The sequence below is a fragment of the Periophthalmus magnuspinnatus genome, chromosome 21 (assembly GCF_009829125.3).
Source record: "Periophthalmus magnuspinnatus isolate fPerMag1 chromosome 21, fPerMag1.2.pri, whole genome shotgun sequence".
Classification (NCBI taxonomy): Eukaryota; Metazoa; Chordata; class Actinopteri; order Gobiiformes; family Gobiidae; genus Periophthalmus; species Periophthalmus magnuspinnatus.
Genome location: NC_047146.1, coordinates 23,475,193 through 23,488,671, shown reverse-complemented (window position 1 = coordinate 23,488,671; position 13,479 = coordinate 23,475,193). Strand labels below are relative to the sequence as shown.

Here is a 13,479-nt window from a genome sequence, read left to right as displayed (position 1 = left end):
TGTTTTTGATGAAGTAACAACATTATAACGTGGCTTAAATCTCACAAGAGTCAATTTTGTGTTTATAGGATTTTTAAAAATGACTCCAGTTGAACAAAGTGCTTTATAGAAGTACAATGTATTAACACTTAAATGAATAAATACATACAGATAAAAACATGGCCAATAAAACACTAGTAAAGGTATAGCATTTAATAAACAAACAGGGGATTAAACAAACAGGTGAAACTGCCAGGCTAAGTTATATGTTAGCTCTGTGGAGAGGCAATTCCGCTGTAAGAATGAATGTTTTCTTGTTGTGTTTTTGTTTTTTTGAGCAATAAAAACAGCTTAATAGACTTTAATACTGAAGACTAACACACTGATAAATGCAAGATGGATGTGTTAATGCCAGGCAAAGCGATACCATGGAGACAGGTGACACATCCCCAAATTCCCACCAGAAAAGTTACAAAGTGCACATTTAACCAATATACTAAATACTATATCTGAGGGTCCATTTCTGTTTTATTTCATATCTTTAGTAATGTGATTTTTCAGTTTTCAAACCCATCACTGTCTCTTATGTTTGTCAGAGTTTGACAGAGCTTAACCCTTCAGTCCACTCCATATAACACACTTATAAACAACACTGTCCATTCGTCTCCCATTCCTATCCGAGGCATTTCCTCCTTATGCACTGGTCAGAGCGCAGGTCACATGGAGGAAAATGAGGGCTGTGTTTTTGGAGCTCTGAAAACCAACCTGTGTTCCATTTCGTCTGGAGCAATTAGTGGCCGGACCACCTGGCTTCCTCGTTTCAAAGCCTTGTATATACAACGTAGACAAAACCTATACTCTATTTGCATGGGACTGGATGTGTGGGTTCCCTATAAGTGACACATTGCTGTTGTGATAAAGTGCAGAGCTTTTGGGGAGACGTCAAGACAAACTGCTGCCCGTCCCTGATGTGTCTGGATACTTCGCAGACACTGGGAAAAGACCAGAACAGACATTGGTACGCAAGCTCTATGCCAGTGTTGTGGTTTGGCGGCAGAGCTTAGAATAATTTCATGAAGGCACATCCATTTCTCTTCTGGAGTCTGGTGCATGGTAAGAATCAAATATGCAGGAATTAAGGCAGCTTTAGGGAGACAGACATGCTGTACATCTATCTATGTCATGACCGAAAAAGGCTGCATTGGATATGAAATTTAAAACGGTAACTTCAAGATATTTTTACCATTTCATTATAAATCATTGTCACTGAGGGCCCGATGAAAACGATTATTAGTGCTCAAACATACACGCAAAATAATAAATAAAAGAGCGGTTTAATAGGATCATTTTAAGACCAAAATGACGAGGTTCGCTGCAGCAGTTACAGAGAAAGCGGTGACAATCTTTTCAATGTAAAGTGAATTGGAGCCAGAGTCGACGGCACCCAATGCTCACTTTCTATTTGGAAGACGCCGGCTAGCAGGTTAGCTATCTCCACCAGACTCTTCACTAATCCCCATTTGAGCTGCCTCTTTATAGGTTCCACTTTTGATCATTCAGTAGATAAAATATTTTGTTTTGTATTGTTATATACTATGACAACTTTGCTAATTTTCTTTAGCCTGAATCCAAAAGGTATTTAGAGGCCTTTTACCATTTCATATATATATATATAATATTTTGTTTTGAATGGTTATTTGCTATATGGTAAAGGTGCCTGATATTCACCACTCTGTCAACGATAAAGCACATTCAACTGTACGCTAAAATGCAAAAATATCTCACTTTACAGTTACAAAAAACTACATGAGGCTAATATGATTTGGAAAACCACACAATCTGTTTCTATTGCACTTTTTATACCCAATTCTCTAGATCCTCTGTAGTAGCTTTCATTGTTTTGACTTACTCTGAGGAAGCTGTCGAGGGACCCATTCTCCATGTATTCAGTGACGATCATGACTGGTTTACCTTTAAGAGAGAGAGAGAGGAGCGAGAATCAGTGACTTCATATCTTTTCTGTTTATGACACGTCTTGATATAACTGTGAATAGTGCTGTCTCTAGCCAACCATATCTGCAGCACCGGTCCCATCTTCCCCTGCTATTGCATTCAGATTTATATTGTGATAATGGTACAGTTGTGACAGTGGATCGGCGGGTTGAGGCTTGACTTGAAGCAGACACGTTCGCACACACTCGCACAGTTTTAGGGCCCCGGCGGGTCAGCCTTCAGAACGTGACATCTTTATTTCGATGGAAGGGCTGCTTGTAAATCCACGTTGCCTGCTATCATCTGTGTATGATCAGACCAGGGCCAGTGCGGGGTTTATGACTGCAGAGGGAAAAGGGACGAGAACCTTTAAATCAGAGGCTGTTAAAGGGGCAGTGCCGGTGTCAGGACGTATTTGTGTCCCATATGGCTTTGTATTCCCTGATTCTCACTTCAGCAGTTACTATAGCGGCATCGTCCTCTGTTTTATTCTGATTAACGCACAGACGCTATTCCTTCCGCTGCCTTCTTTTATCGCTGACCAACTTCAATTCTCAAATCATCTTTACTAGTGGTTTTCTGGTGGATCGTTGACATTTTTTTTCTCTCGGTGATAATCCAACTAGTACTATGGCAAAAGTGAGGTCTCAAAACAGCCCTTAAGAACTATGAATGTGCTCTAAACATTTGAACTTTGGAAAACTTTAGTCTTTGTAAGTATTTGTATGTTCACAAGCACTTAGATAGAGGCCACATATTTATTTTATTGTATGTAATGTGAACTTGTGGTTGTTCCACAGAGCTAACTATGACTGCTTTATCATGTGTATAAGCTAGCTGCATGCATTTTTTTGTTTTTTTTGTTTCAGTTATATACAAATATACAAAGTCCTTCATAAAAGAAAGAAAAGTATGCCATATGTACTTAGTTTTGCTGGCTGTCTAGCTTCACATAGTCACATGTTGTTGAGGACAGCACAGTTGCCCCCATATTCATTATCATTATCCTATAGAACACGTGTCAAACTCAAGGCCCGTGGACCAAATATGGCCCGCCATGTCATTTTATGTGGCCCATGACAAAGTAAATTAAAAGGTATGTCTGTCTTAAAATATCAGTTTGTCAGGAGATACAGTTACACAGCCATTTTTTTTTATATCTATGCAAATCCATGTGCAATACTTGTAACTTGAATAAGTAATAAATATAGAAACTGTTAATTAACCAGATTAAAAAGTTGTTGCATTTATTTTACATTACATTTGTTTACATTTAGTTACATTTATACTGTTTTAAAGTTACATCTGGCCCTTTGAGAGCAACCATTTTGTGAAAATGAGTTTGACACCCCTGCTATAGAAAGTTGAGATGCTATCTAAAACCCACCAATTACTTCCTTGCTGCGATCAAGTTAAGTTAAATTTATTTGTAAAGCACATTTAAAAACAACCACAACTGCCCAAAATACTGTACAAAGGCGATATAAAGTGCAATCATACAAAACAAAACATGCAAAAACACAATAAAACAATGCAATAAAAGTGTCCCGCTCAGCTTTGGCTAAAAACCAGTGCAAACAAATGAGTTTTCAACAAAGATTTAAAAATATCATCAACAAATCATCTAGACTTTATAATGGGCAATTTGCACACCCCGGATGCCCTTCCAGGTACAAACAGAGCTACCCCCTTGTGACTGCCTTGATCTATCATACTACCTGTATATTGCACATTGTGATTCCTTCTTCTGAGAACTAATTACTGAATCCACCTTGCCGCTGTCATTAGTTCAGATTGCCTGGTTTAATGAGGTGTAAGGCTAAAAAGTAAACAATTTGCTCACCGATTATACATACCATTTGAATCTGTCGCTATGCCAATCGCTTGACACAATGTACCATAGTGTTTTTTAGTGATATAAGACAGGGAGAGACAGTAGCTCAGTTGGCAGAGTGTTTGTTTACTGATCTGAAGGTTGTACTACTTTACTTTTTAACCATATGGACCTATCAAAAGTTGCCTAGGACTAAAACCGCCTTCAAAATGTTAATTACATTTGCCTACATGACCTTGATAACAAAATCCAGAAACCAGACAACGACCAGAGATACGATTTATATGTACAATTATTTTTTCATCAAATTCACTGTAACTGCAACTCATAATGATTGATCTTGTTGGTCACCCGCGCAGTTCTATCCTCTCTCCCCAGCTGTCCTCCTCTTCCTCACCCTGTTCTGTGTCTCCTCACACTACAGCAGCCGCAGAAACGCCCAGAGCCTGTCCGTCCAGTGAGGAGGGGAGAGCAGAATACATGCATCTGTATCTGAGTGTGTGTAATGTGCAGCACCAGAGGATCAGCCAAAAGTAGCAGCGAGGTAAATGGTCTGTGAAAGTCCCAGTATTATTAAGAATTAACAGGAGCGGCTTAATAAATCACCCTGTGGCCATAAGAGAGAGAGGGAGAGAGGGATGGGTGTGGAAAGAGAGGGGGAGGGGGAGAGAGAGAGGATGAGAGAGAAAGAGACAGATAGAGAGAGTGGCAGAGAGACTGAGGGAGAAAAAATATATAGGGGCAAGGTGAAAGCATGAGAAACAGGGGAAGGGAAAGAGAAAGAGAGGGCAGAGGGATAGAGAGAGGGTGAGAGAGGGTAAGGGACAGAGAGAGAGAGTGCGAGAGAGACTGAGGGAGAAACATGGAGGGGTAGAGGGGAAAGAGCGAGAGGGACAGATGGGAAAGAGAGGGGAGAGGGATAGAGAGAGGGTGAGAAAGAAAGAGACAGAGAGAGGGGGTGAGAGAGACTGAGGGAGAAAATAAAGGGGCAAGGTGAAAGCATGAGAGAGAGGGGTGGACAGAGGGGGAAGAAAGGGTGAGAGAAAGATAAAGAGAGAGTGGTAGAGCAGGAAATAGAGGCAGAGGGGAGATGGAGGGAGAGAGGGTGAGAAAGAAAGAGACAGATAGAGAGAGTGCTAGAGAGACTGAGGGAGGAAAATAGATGGGCAAGGTGAAAGCATGAGAAAGAGGGGAAGGGAGAGAGACAGAGTGAGAGAGGGTGAGAGACGGATAGAGAGAGGGTAAAGAGAGGCTGAGGGAGGAAAATAGATGGGCAAGGTGAAAGGAAGAGGGAGAGAGGGAGGGAGAGGGCTAGAGAGAGGGTGAGAAAGAAAGACAGAGAGAGGGAGTGAGAGCGACTGAAGGAGAAAAATAGAGGGGCAAGGTGAAAGCACGGGAGAGAGAGAGAGACAGAGGGGATAGAAAGGGCAGGAGAAAGCGATAACGAGAGGGAGGTAGAGCAGACAATAGAGACAGAGGGAAGAGGGAGGGAGAGAGGGTGAGAAAGAAAGAGACAGATAGCAAGGGGGCAAGAGAGACTGAGGGAGAAAAATAGAGAGGCAAGGTGAAAGGAAGAGGGAGAGAAAGGGAGAAAGAGAGGGGTGAGGTATACAAGGATGGTGAGAGAGGGTGAGAGACACATAGAGAGGGTAAAAGAGACTGAGGGAGAAAAATAGAGGGGCAAGGTGAAAGCATGAGAGAGAGAGTGGGGGAGGTGGGAGAAAAAGATAAAGAGAGGGAGAGAGGTAGAGTAGGCAATGGAGACAGAGAAAGGGGAGAGGGAGAGCAAGAGATGGAGACATGGAAAGAAAGGGATAAAGAACCACAGAGGTGAGGAAGAAAAAAAGAGAAAGAGAGGGATAAAGAAACAAAGAGAGGGAGAGAGTGTGTGTGTATGTGTGAGGGGGAGAGAGAGTGTGTGTGTATGTGTGAGGGGGAGCATGTCAAATGGACATCCTGAAACTATGGTCTGCATTTATCAGTCTTTACACAGCCCTGTGTTTGTGCGCTCAGCCCCACTCTGGATGTTTACACAGACTAAATACTGCTCTATGATATATTACAACAACAAGGGGAATGCCCACTGTACCTGCCAGCTCGTGCAGAGGAAAAGTTCCTGTTAAAGGAAACATGTAACTGTAGCCGTTATACAACTTTTCTGTTCTATGCAACAGTGGATGTGGGTCAGTTTCCAGAGCTATTAAAATATCTATGTATACAACCACGTATAGGCAACAAAAAGTGCAAGTCTTTACATTCAATAGATTTGTAACCACTCTTACAACCATAGACTGTATATATATTTTAATGGATGTGTACTTTATATCAGAAAACTGTTGCCCCTCTCTCTTTAAATGCTGCTGTTAGACTTGTCATTTTGCTATTAAACTGTTTGTACTGACTCACTCTACATGATCCTGGTATTCACTATTTTGTCTGTAACTCAAGATATGAACATTAATAATAGCCAAATCAGCTGCCCTCTTTCCCCGAGGTCGCTCCTGCTAGCGTTGGCAACAGTTTTGATTGACAGCATTGCTAAGCGCCTGCCCCCTGCCAAACCAGCGGTGCGGGCGGGAAGGGGCTTTACCTGCAACTGCTTAGCTCCAGATTGGCTCTTTGGTTGCTATGATACCCACAGTCAGAATTCCAAGAATGGAATTCTGCTCCAAATTGGCCATTATAACTGCTAGCCTCGATGAGCTTCATTTGACTGGAGCCGGACGCTATGGTTGACATCACACTCCCTTAGTCCACTTCTTTATACAGTCAATGCTTACAACAAAATGTAAGAATGCAAAATGTTATTACAATCGTTTGTAGGTAGATGCATAAATAATACATCTGACTGACGACAAAACACAATTTTAAGATCAGGTTTAGCAATTAAAAAATAAAAATAAAAAATACTAGATACCTACATGAAAGATAAAGGCAAACTGGGGTAAAACAATAACATCTCCATGGAGATAAGAAGAAGACCCTCCTTTAAAATGGAAATTCTGCCGTTATTTTAAGTCTCCGTATTTGCACACCTTGCATGATGAAAGACCAGCAGAAACTAAAATAAAGGGCAAGATTATTGAAAATTCTGTAGCACCTCAGGTATTGTCTCTGTATTTAAAGTGCTGCGCGTCAGAAGTACCTAACAAGCCCTGAGCCTGAGGATAGAACCGGAGCCCGTCCTGTTCTTCTTCCACCAAGTTCACTCTCATTATTTGGCGTTTTCTGCAGTCCTGCGTATTCTGCTGCTCTTGTGTGAGTGCTAATGATCGTATAAAGAGGCCCGGAGGGGAGCGTACTGGTACAGATATGGATTCATGGATTTATGCTGCTTTGGACACAGGCTTTGATCAGAGTGCATTGATCTGCAGATTTACACCGCCGACGCTCGATAGCACTCCTGTTTCTTGCACACCATTTTCTGGTCACTTGTCAAAGATGATTGGAAATGTGCGATTAGTAAAAAGATGATCCGAAGATGCTGAATGTAACAATGTTGTATATACATATGCTAAGTAAAATCAGATCCTGTGTTTGCTGGTTAAAGAAAGTCTCTATTTGTCTATGGAAGGAGATCTGGTGAACTCTACGTGGCAGAAAAGAATAGTGCTGATGTAGACTTTGTTTGTTCCTGTTCTAAGTGTAGTCCAGCTACTCCACTCTTATGGCTGTTATAACATATGTTTTATAAATACTAGTGTAAAACCCACATAGCCAGGCATATTATAAAGACCATATCCTCTTTTACTTCATTTATTGGTTGCATGTACTTACTGCGGGTGACGACTCCCTCCAGTCTGATGATGTTGGGATGGTCAAACTGTCCCATGATTGAGGCCTCGGCCAGGAAGTCCCGCCTCTGCTTGTCTGTGTATCCTCCCTTCAGGGTCTTGATGGCCACACAGATCTCCTTCTTACTGGGAAGCTTCAGACGGCCGCTGCACACCTCCCCAAACTCTCCTGCAACACACATAGGAATATTTAACATTTGGTTCATATATGTAACGTAACAGTCATCTTAAAACCCTTCTGAACCTTTAATCTTCAATCAACGATAATGTAAAAAACACATCTAACAACAGCAAAATCTTGTGTTTAGAAATTCATGTATTTCTGGGCCACATATTATTTTCCAGCTTTTCATTCATTCATCAAAACATAATCCATAGAATTCATCAAAACATAATCCATAGAATGGATTATGATTTAGTTTGACTATCCAAACATGCTTTTCGTACTATAGCAAAAATAAGAAAAAAAATTCCATCCTTCGCTCGTCTCCAGCTGGTGCAAAACTCTGCTGCACGACTAAGCAGTGCCAAAAAGCATCAGCACATAACTCCTGTTCCTTGCTGCGTTGAACTGGCTCCCAGTAAATCTTACAATCTCAGAATACTGCAGATTCCTTTTAAAGTCATTCACGGCCATACTCCTGCCTACATTTGTGTCACCTTATGTCCCTAGCTGCTCCTTGTGCTCCTCAGAGCAGACACTCCTCACTGTCTCTCCCTCCTGACCACTGACCAGAGGGGACAGGGCCTTTTTGGTCAGGGCTCCAGAGCTCTGGAACACGCTTATAGAGGAGATTACACTATCCAACAAAACCCACTTTTATAGACTGGCTTACTTGTAATGTATTTTCAAATGTGTTTCATTTTTAAAAATGGGTTATTGTTGCAGGTGATTATTATTGTTTTATTATTTCTGTGTATGTTCTGTGTAAAAATATGAGAAACATGACCAGAACACAAAAAAATGCAGTGGCTGAAGTCTCTCAGATTATATAATAACTCACAAGAATGTTGTAAGTCTTAAATGAACAGAGTGCATAAACATGTTCCTTAATTACCCTCTTTTCACAATTTTATTATTACCAAACACCCCAAACCGAGGATGTCCCAGTTTTTGATTTAGAAAATCTGGTCACCTTAAGCATGCATAAAAATGTGTGATGGGGATGGGGCTGGACAAGTTACACAAGTAGTGCAACTCCACTTGGGTTGCTGCATTAGCATGTCTTGTGAATATATATCAGTTTTGTACAAGACATCATAGTGGAGATACTGTGTTACCTAGAGGTCATCCAGTACTCTGAGCTAGAGGCCTGGAAGATCTTAAACAGTTGTAATTGCTACCTTTCCAAACACCAAATGCATGCCTGTTTCGTGACATTTTTGGGACATGGCAGTGGACATTGAGCCTGGCCAAGCAACTCTTATGTGGTCAGTGAGAGAGAGAGGGGAGGGAGAGGAGCACGATTAAGAGCTCCAGTCTCTTGTACAAAAGGTAGGAAGTGGACTTTGAAGTATTAGTTTGACCCGTATAAGCAGAGGCTAGTGTGTTTTCTGTCTTTTAGCACACAATCAACATGGTAGGAAGATCAAAGTCTGAAATAATGAAGATAGATGGGGAGAAGGTTCAGAGTAGCCAGAGAAAAGCAACATTTTGGTATGTTTTGACAGCTTGTACACACGCATACAAACAGTATTCGCAGGAAGTATAATGACTACAAACTGGTTACTAACTCAGAAGTATCATTTTCAAAACAATCATTTTTATAACACAATTCGGACTTCCCTGCTTGAAGTAATTTGTGAAAGGTAGGTTTAAAATCGTTTTGGCATTTCATAATTACTACCTAAACCGTTCAGCTATGCAAATGGATCTGTCTACTGAATGAATCAAGCAATGCAATGTTATTTAGCATTGATGTGGAAACAACATTATAACGTAGATCAGAAAAATAGCCTAATATGGGCGTTTTAAGAGAAGATAAATATTGAGCTAAAACCACCAGGGTGTAACAGATATTCTTTTAGTGAGATTGTATTTATTGATGACTCTCACAATGTGAAACAGCTGCTATAAAACCAGCAGATCAAAATGGTATGGTGTTGTGTGGATTTCAACCATAGAGATAAGCATCAGTTATGCTGCAAAAAAAAAAAAAAAAAAAAAAAAATCGATTGTTTAATTTGTTTTTCCACTTCCTACTTTTGGTGGGCGTCTTTGTCACAGTGCTGCACCCAAAACTATACCAAACTACTTTAGATCTAGTTAAACCGATATGGCCCACATGTCGAGAAGGGTCAGGTGTCATCTAAACTTCCCAGGTCCCACACATCTCTAGATCAACACCACCTGCACCCTGTTGTGGCTGGAGACCGCGGCGGCCGCTAATGTTACAGTTAATTCAACACAGTCGGCCAATTTGGAAAAGTTTGGATGGGAACAAAAGACTGAAGATTGGAAAGATGGCAACAGAGCATCTCACATAGAAACGAAAAGCACTGGCCTTCATCACAGAGAGGAAAGGCTCCACACTGGGGCATTTAATGTGTTCTCACTTCCAGCTGTGAGTAATATGGCACAGAATCAGACCGGCCCGCTGCTCTGGAGATGCCAATATAGGGCACTGTAGCTTTACGTTGGCGGGCCGCGTGTGTTTTTCATTCAAATAGCCCATGAAGGAGTTGAAACTTAAAGGGGAGGTGTAAACGTGAAAATGGCGCTCGGATAAGGAATGTTTGTTTAAAGCAAATTGAGATTAATGTTCGACGTCCCCAGTGTAAATGCAGTGTGAAATTATATAGGTTATGTATGTATGTATAGGATGGTCGTGAAGGTTAGAGGCAGTGGCACTGAAAAACGGAGAGGGACTGACTAGGAAAATTTGTATTTGCGGTTTTGGATGTTAACTAGCAGTGGTGGATGAAATTTGTTACTTAAGTAAAAGTACAAATATGGAGGTAAAACATTAAAAACAAGTAAACGTGTCATAAGTGTTGCTAATTTGTTAAATGTAGTGATGCTGGTTAAAAATGATACAGATTTTGGTCAACAGTACTAATCAATTTCTTAATTTTTCTCATAAATTTTGTGTATTTACTTTTGTTTGCTCAAAGTTACCGTCCACCACTGAACTAGGGCCACAGAGCACAAGTATGAATAAACTGTAGCTTTCACGCAGCGTAATGAATAGCCTCTACTTTGTTAAGTAGCGATGTTGACAACTTTTTCTTCTTGTTTGAGAAAATTCAAACCTTAGCATATTTTTTACAAAAATGTAATTAAGGATTTTTGAGAGCTTGTGAATGCAGAAATCCTGTGGCAATAAAGCATCCTGCGTGGCGTCAAAGATAAAAGAGTGCCCACAAACTGAGATTAATGAGGTTTTGGGGTTATTTACTACATCAGCAGCCATCTTTATGAACACACCTTAGCAATTTATCTTCTTCACAGTTTTAAGGGATGTATTTACCTATGTATTTATTCAAGGCACTTAAAGTAGTTGACATCAAGGAACGACTCACTCATTCACACACGCACACATTTATCCAACGCATGATGCAGACAGCAGAGGTGGATGGGTTAAGTGTCTTGCCCAAGGACACAGCAGCTGTAGTCATCTGTGGGAGCTGGAATTGCACTGCCAACCTGTGTGTCAGTGGATCTGATTGCTCTACCAATGGTGTTTTATCAATAGCGGGATTCAAACCAGATACTGTCGCCCCATGTCATGTTATTGTTGTTGTTCATAAATGTGTCATTATTATTATTATTATTATAATAATATAATATTTTTTTTAACTTTTTTTTTTTTATTTTACTTTTTTTTTTCTTTTTAAGTGTTTATTTTGGCTGCATAAAATAAACAAGTAATAGCATGATTTTCACCCAAACCTGAAAATGTATGTAAAAAATTTCTATCTTCTAAAACAAAAGTTACCTGAAACCATAACTGAAATTCCTCTCACCTGCTCCCACAACTTTGTCAATGGAAATACTCGAGGCCTCCAGCTCTTTAGCAAACTCATGCACAGCCTGACTGGGATCTTCATACGTGTGAGGGTCCACATAGGTGCGGATCCCAGGGAGACGCACTACAAAAAGAGAAAGAGAAAGAAAAAAGAAAGAGAGATAAAGAGAGAGTTTTAGCACTTTATCACAGTGATGCATGGCCATGTCAGAGCACACTGTTTAAGATAATTCTGACTGTAAGCCTGATTTGTTACTGCGAGTCCCACACGCATTACAAGCAATAACAGAAACTTGTGTGAGACACTAAATCTTCATAAACAAGTTGTAAAGTTACATTTTATTGGTCCCGCTTGGGAAATGAAAGCTTTTGAGTTTGACCCATCCCAACTCCGGTGTTGGTCCACATGGGAGTTCTGGGATCAATGCAGAGGCCAAGGCTAAAGGTGGCGCTATATTCAATAAATTACATTGCGTGGTAATAAAAGTAGAGTGAGGTCAGGAAGCAGGATGTAAATTTTAAACAGGATCTTGACCCGTTTACTGTTTTACTGCACTGGAGAAAGTAATTTTGGCTTTTGCTTATATAATGTTGAGCGTGTTGAGTAACTATTTGGATATGATGTGTGATTTATGTTTTTGTAATAAGGTATAGGGCTGTGCAGTTCTTCACATTTTAAGTGGGATTCAGTCAATTAGCTGTTTTCAGACTTTAGAGCTTGAAATATGAAAATTTTTGCATTATGTTGTAAAGATTTAAAAGTTGTTAATGCTACAAAATAAAATACAATCAAAATTTGTGATTTATCAATTGGCTCTGTGCACAACAGCGCCCGGCAACATCACTGTTAGCGTCACTACTTCCTGTCCAATTTTAAGTTTTTGCTCAGTCATGTGTTATGGCTTTGTTGATTTTATATTTTTTTCAGGTTTATACTATTAAAAATTCCACACCACATGCTAAAATGAATAAATAATTAAAGATAAGGCAGTATTTTAATTCAAATTTTAATATAATGTTTATTTTATGTTTGATAAAAGTGACTTTTAGCTTTGAGACACCGTGAGCTAGCTAGCGTGCTACTGTGCACAGAGCCTATATGAGGGAAAAAAAGATTTATTTTGTCAAATTACCCAGCTCTCCTTAGCTATATTTATTTAATACAGGGGAATGTGCCAGACTACCAACTTGGGATGCAGACATTTGATATTAACTGGACAATGAAAGACAAATTTGAAAGGATTTGTACAGGAAAATCTCTCATTAATAATTTCCCATGAGGAAAACATGCTGTAACAGACTCCAAGCCATTCTGAAAGCCTCTCGGATTTGTTTGCAATGGACCGAGCAACCACTTTCATAGTGTGATATTTGAATGATTAGGATCTTCTTATAGAGTCCAATGCATCATGGGAAAAACCTGGCGACTTCTTCACCATAGCAGCCCTCAATGAAGACACATTTCAACAACATAACTATCTTAATCCATCTGCCTGGTTGTATTTCCGCTATAGTAGACAGAATATTTAGCCAGAACAAGCTTGTGGTACTTGAACTTACAGTGTCCATTGCCAAACTCGAGTCGTTTTTCATCAGGATGTTTTGATTTGCTACGGCAACAGAACCTGGAAAACCAAAAGAGAACAGGGTCACGAGAAGTGGCATAACACGGATGAATAAGGCTTCACCCAAGGGCAAAGGATATAAGCATGAGCCGTGAGTTTAATCCCAACTTTTATAAGCCAAGAGGATCATTAAGTCTTATAATGAGTAGATTTAGAGTTTCGGCGAGTGCTCTGGACTGCCAGCTCCAGCCACACACAAATATGCCCACACCCATGCACGCACATATATCTTTTACTAAAATAACAGAAAATAAATTAAGACATATTTTGGCAGTATGGTAGGTGAA

General features: G+C 40.2%; 1 protein-coding gene across 2 annotated transcripts in view; it reads right to left on the bottom strand.

Annotated features, from left to right (window-relative positions):
- The window catches only part of epha3 (eph receptor A3), a 118,388-nt gene that overhangs the window by 21,791 nt on the left and 83,118 nt on the right, over positions 1 to 13,479 (bottom strand). For both annotated transcript variants that reach the window (XM_033987620.2, XM_033987622.2), the window contains exons 9-12: positions 13,128 to 13,192; positions 11,566 to 11,691; positions 7,583 to 7,768; positions 1,889 to 1,950 (exon numbers count right to left, since the gene is read on the bottom strand). In XM_033987620.2, coding sequence (XP_033843511.1) covers positions 1,889 to 1,950; positions 7,583 to 7,768; positions 11,566 to 11,691; positions 13,128 to 13,192 — 439 coding nt within the window. The remainder of the gene's footprint in view (positions 1 to 1,888; positions 1,951 to 7,582; positions 7,769 to 11,565; positions 11,692 to 13,127; positions 13,193 to 13,479) is intronic.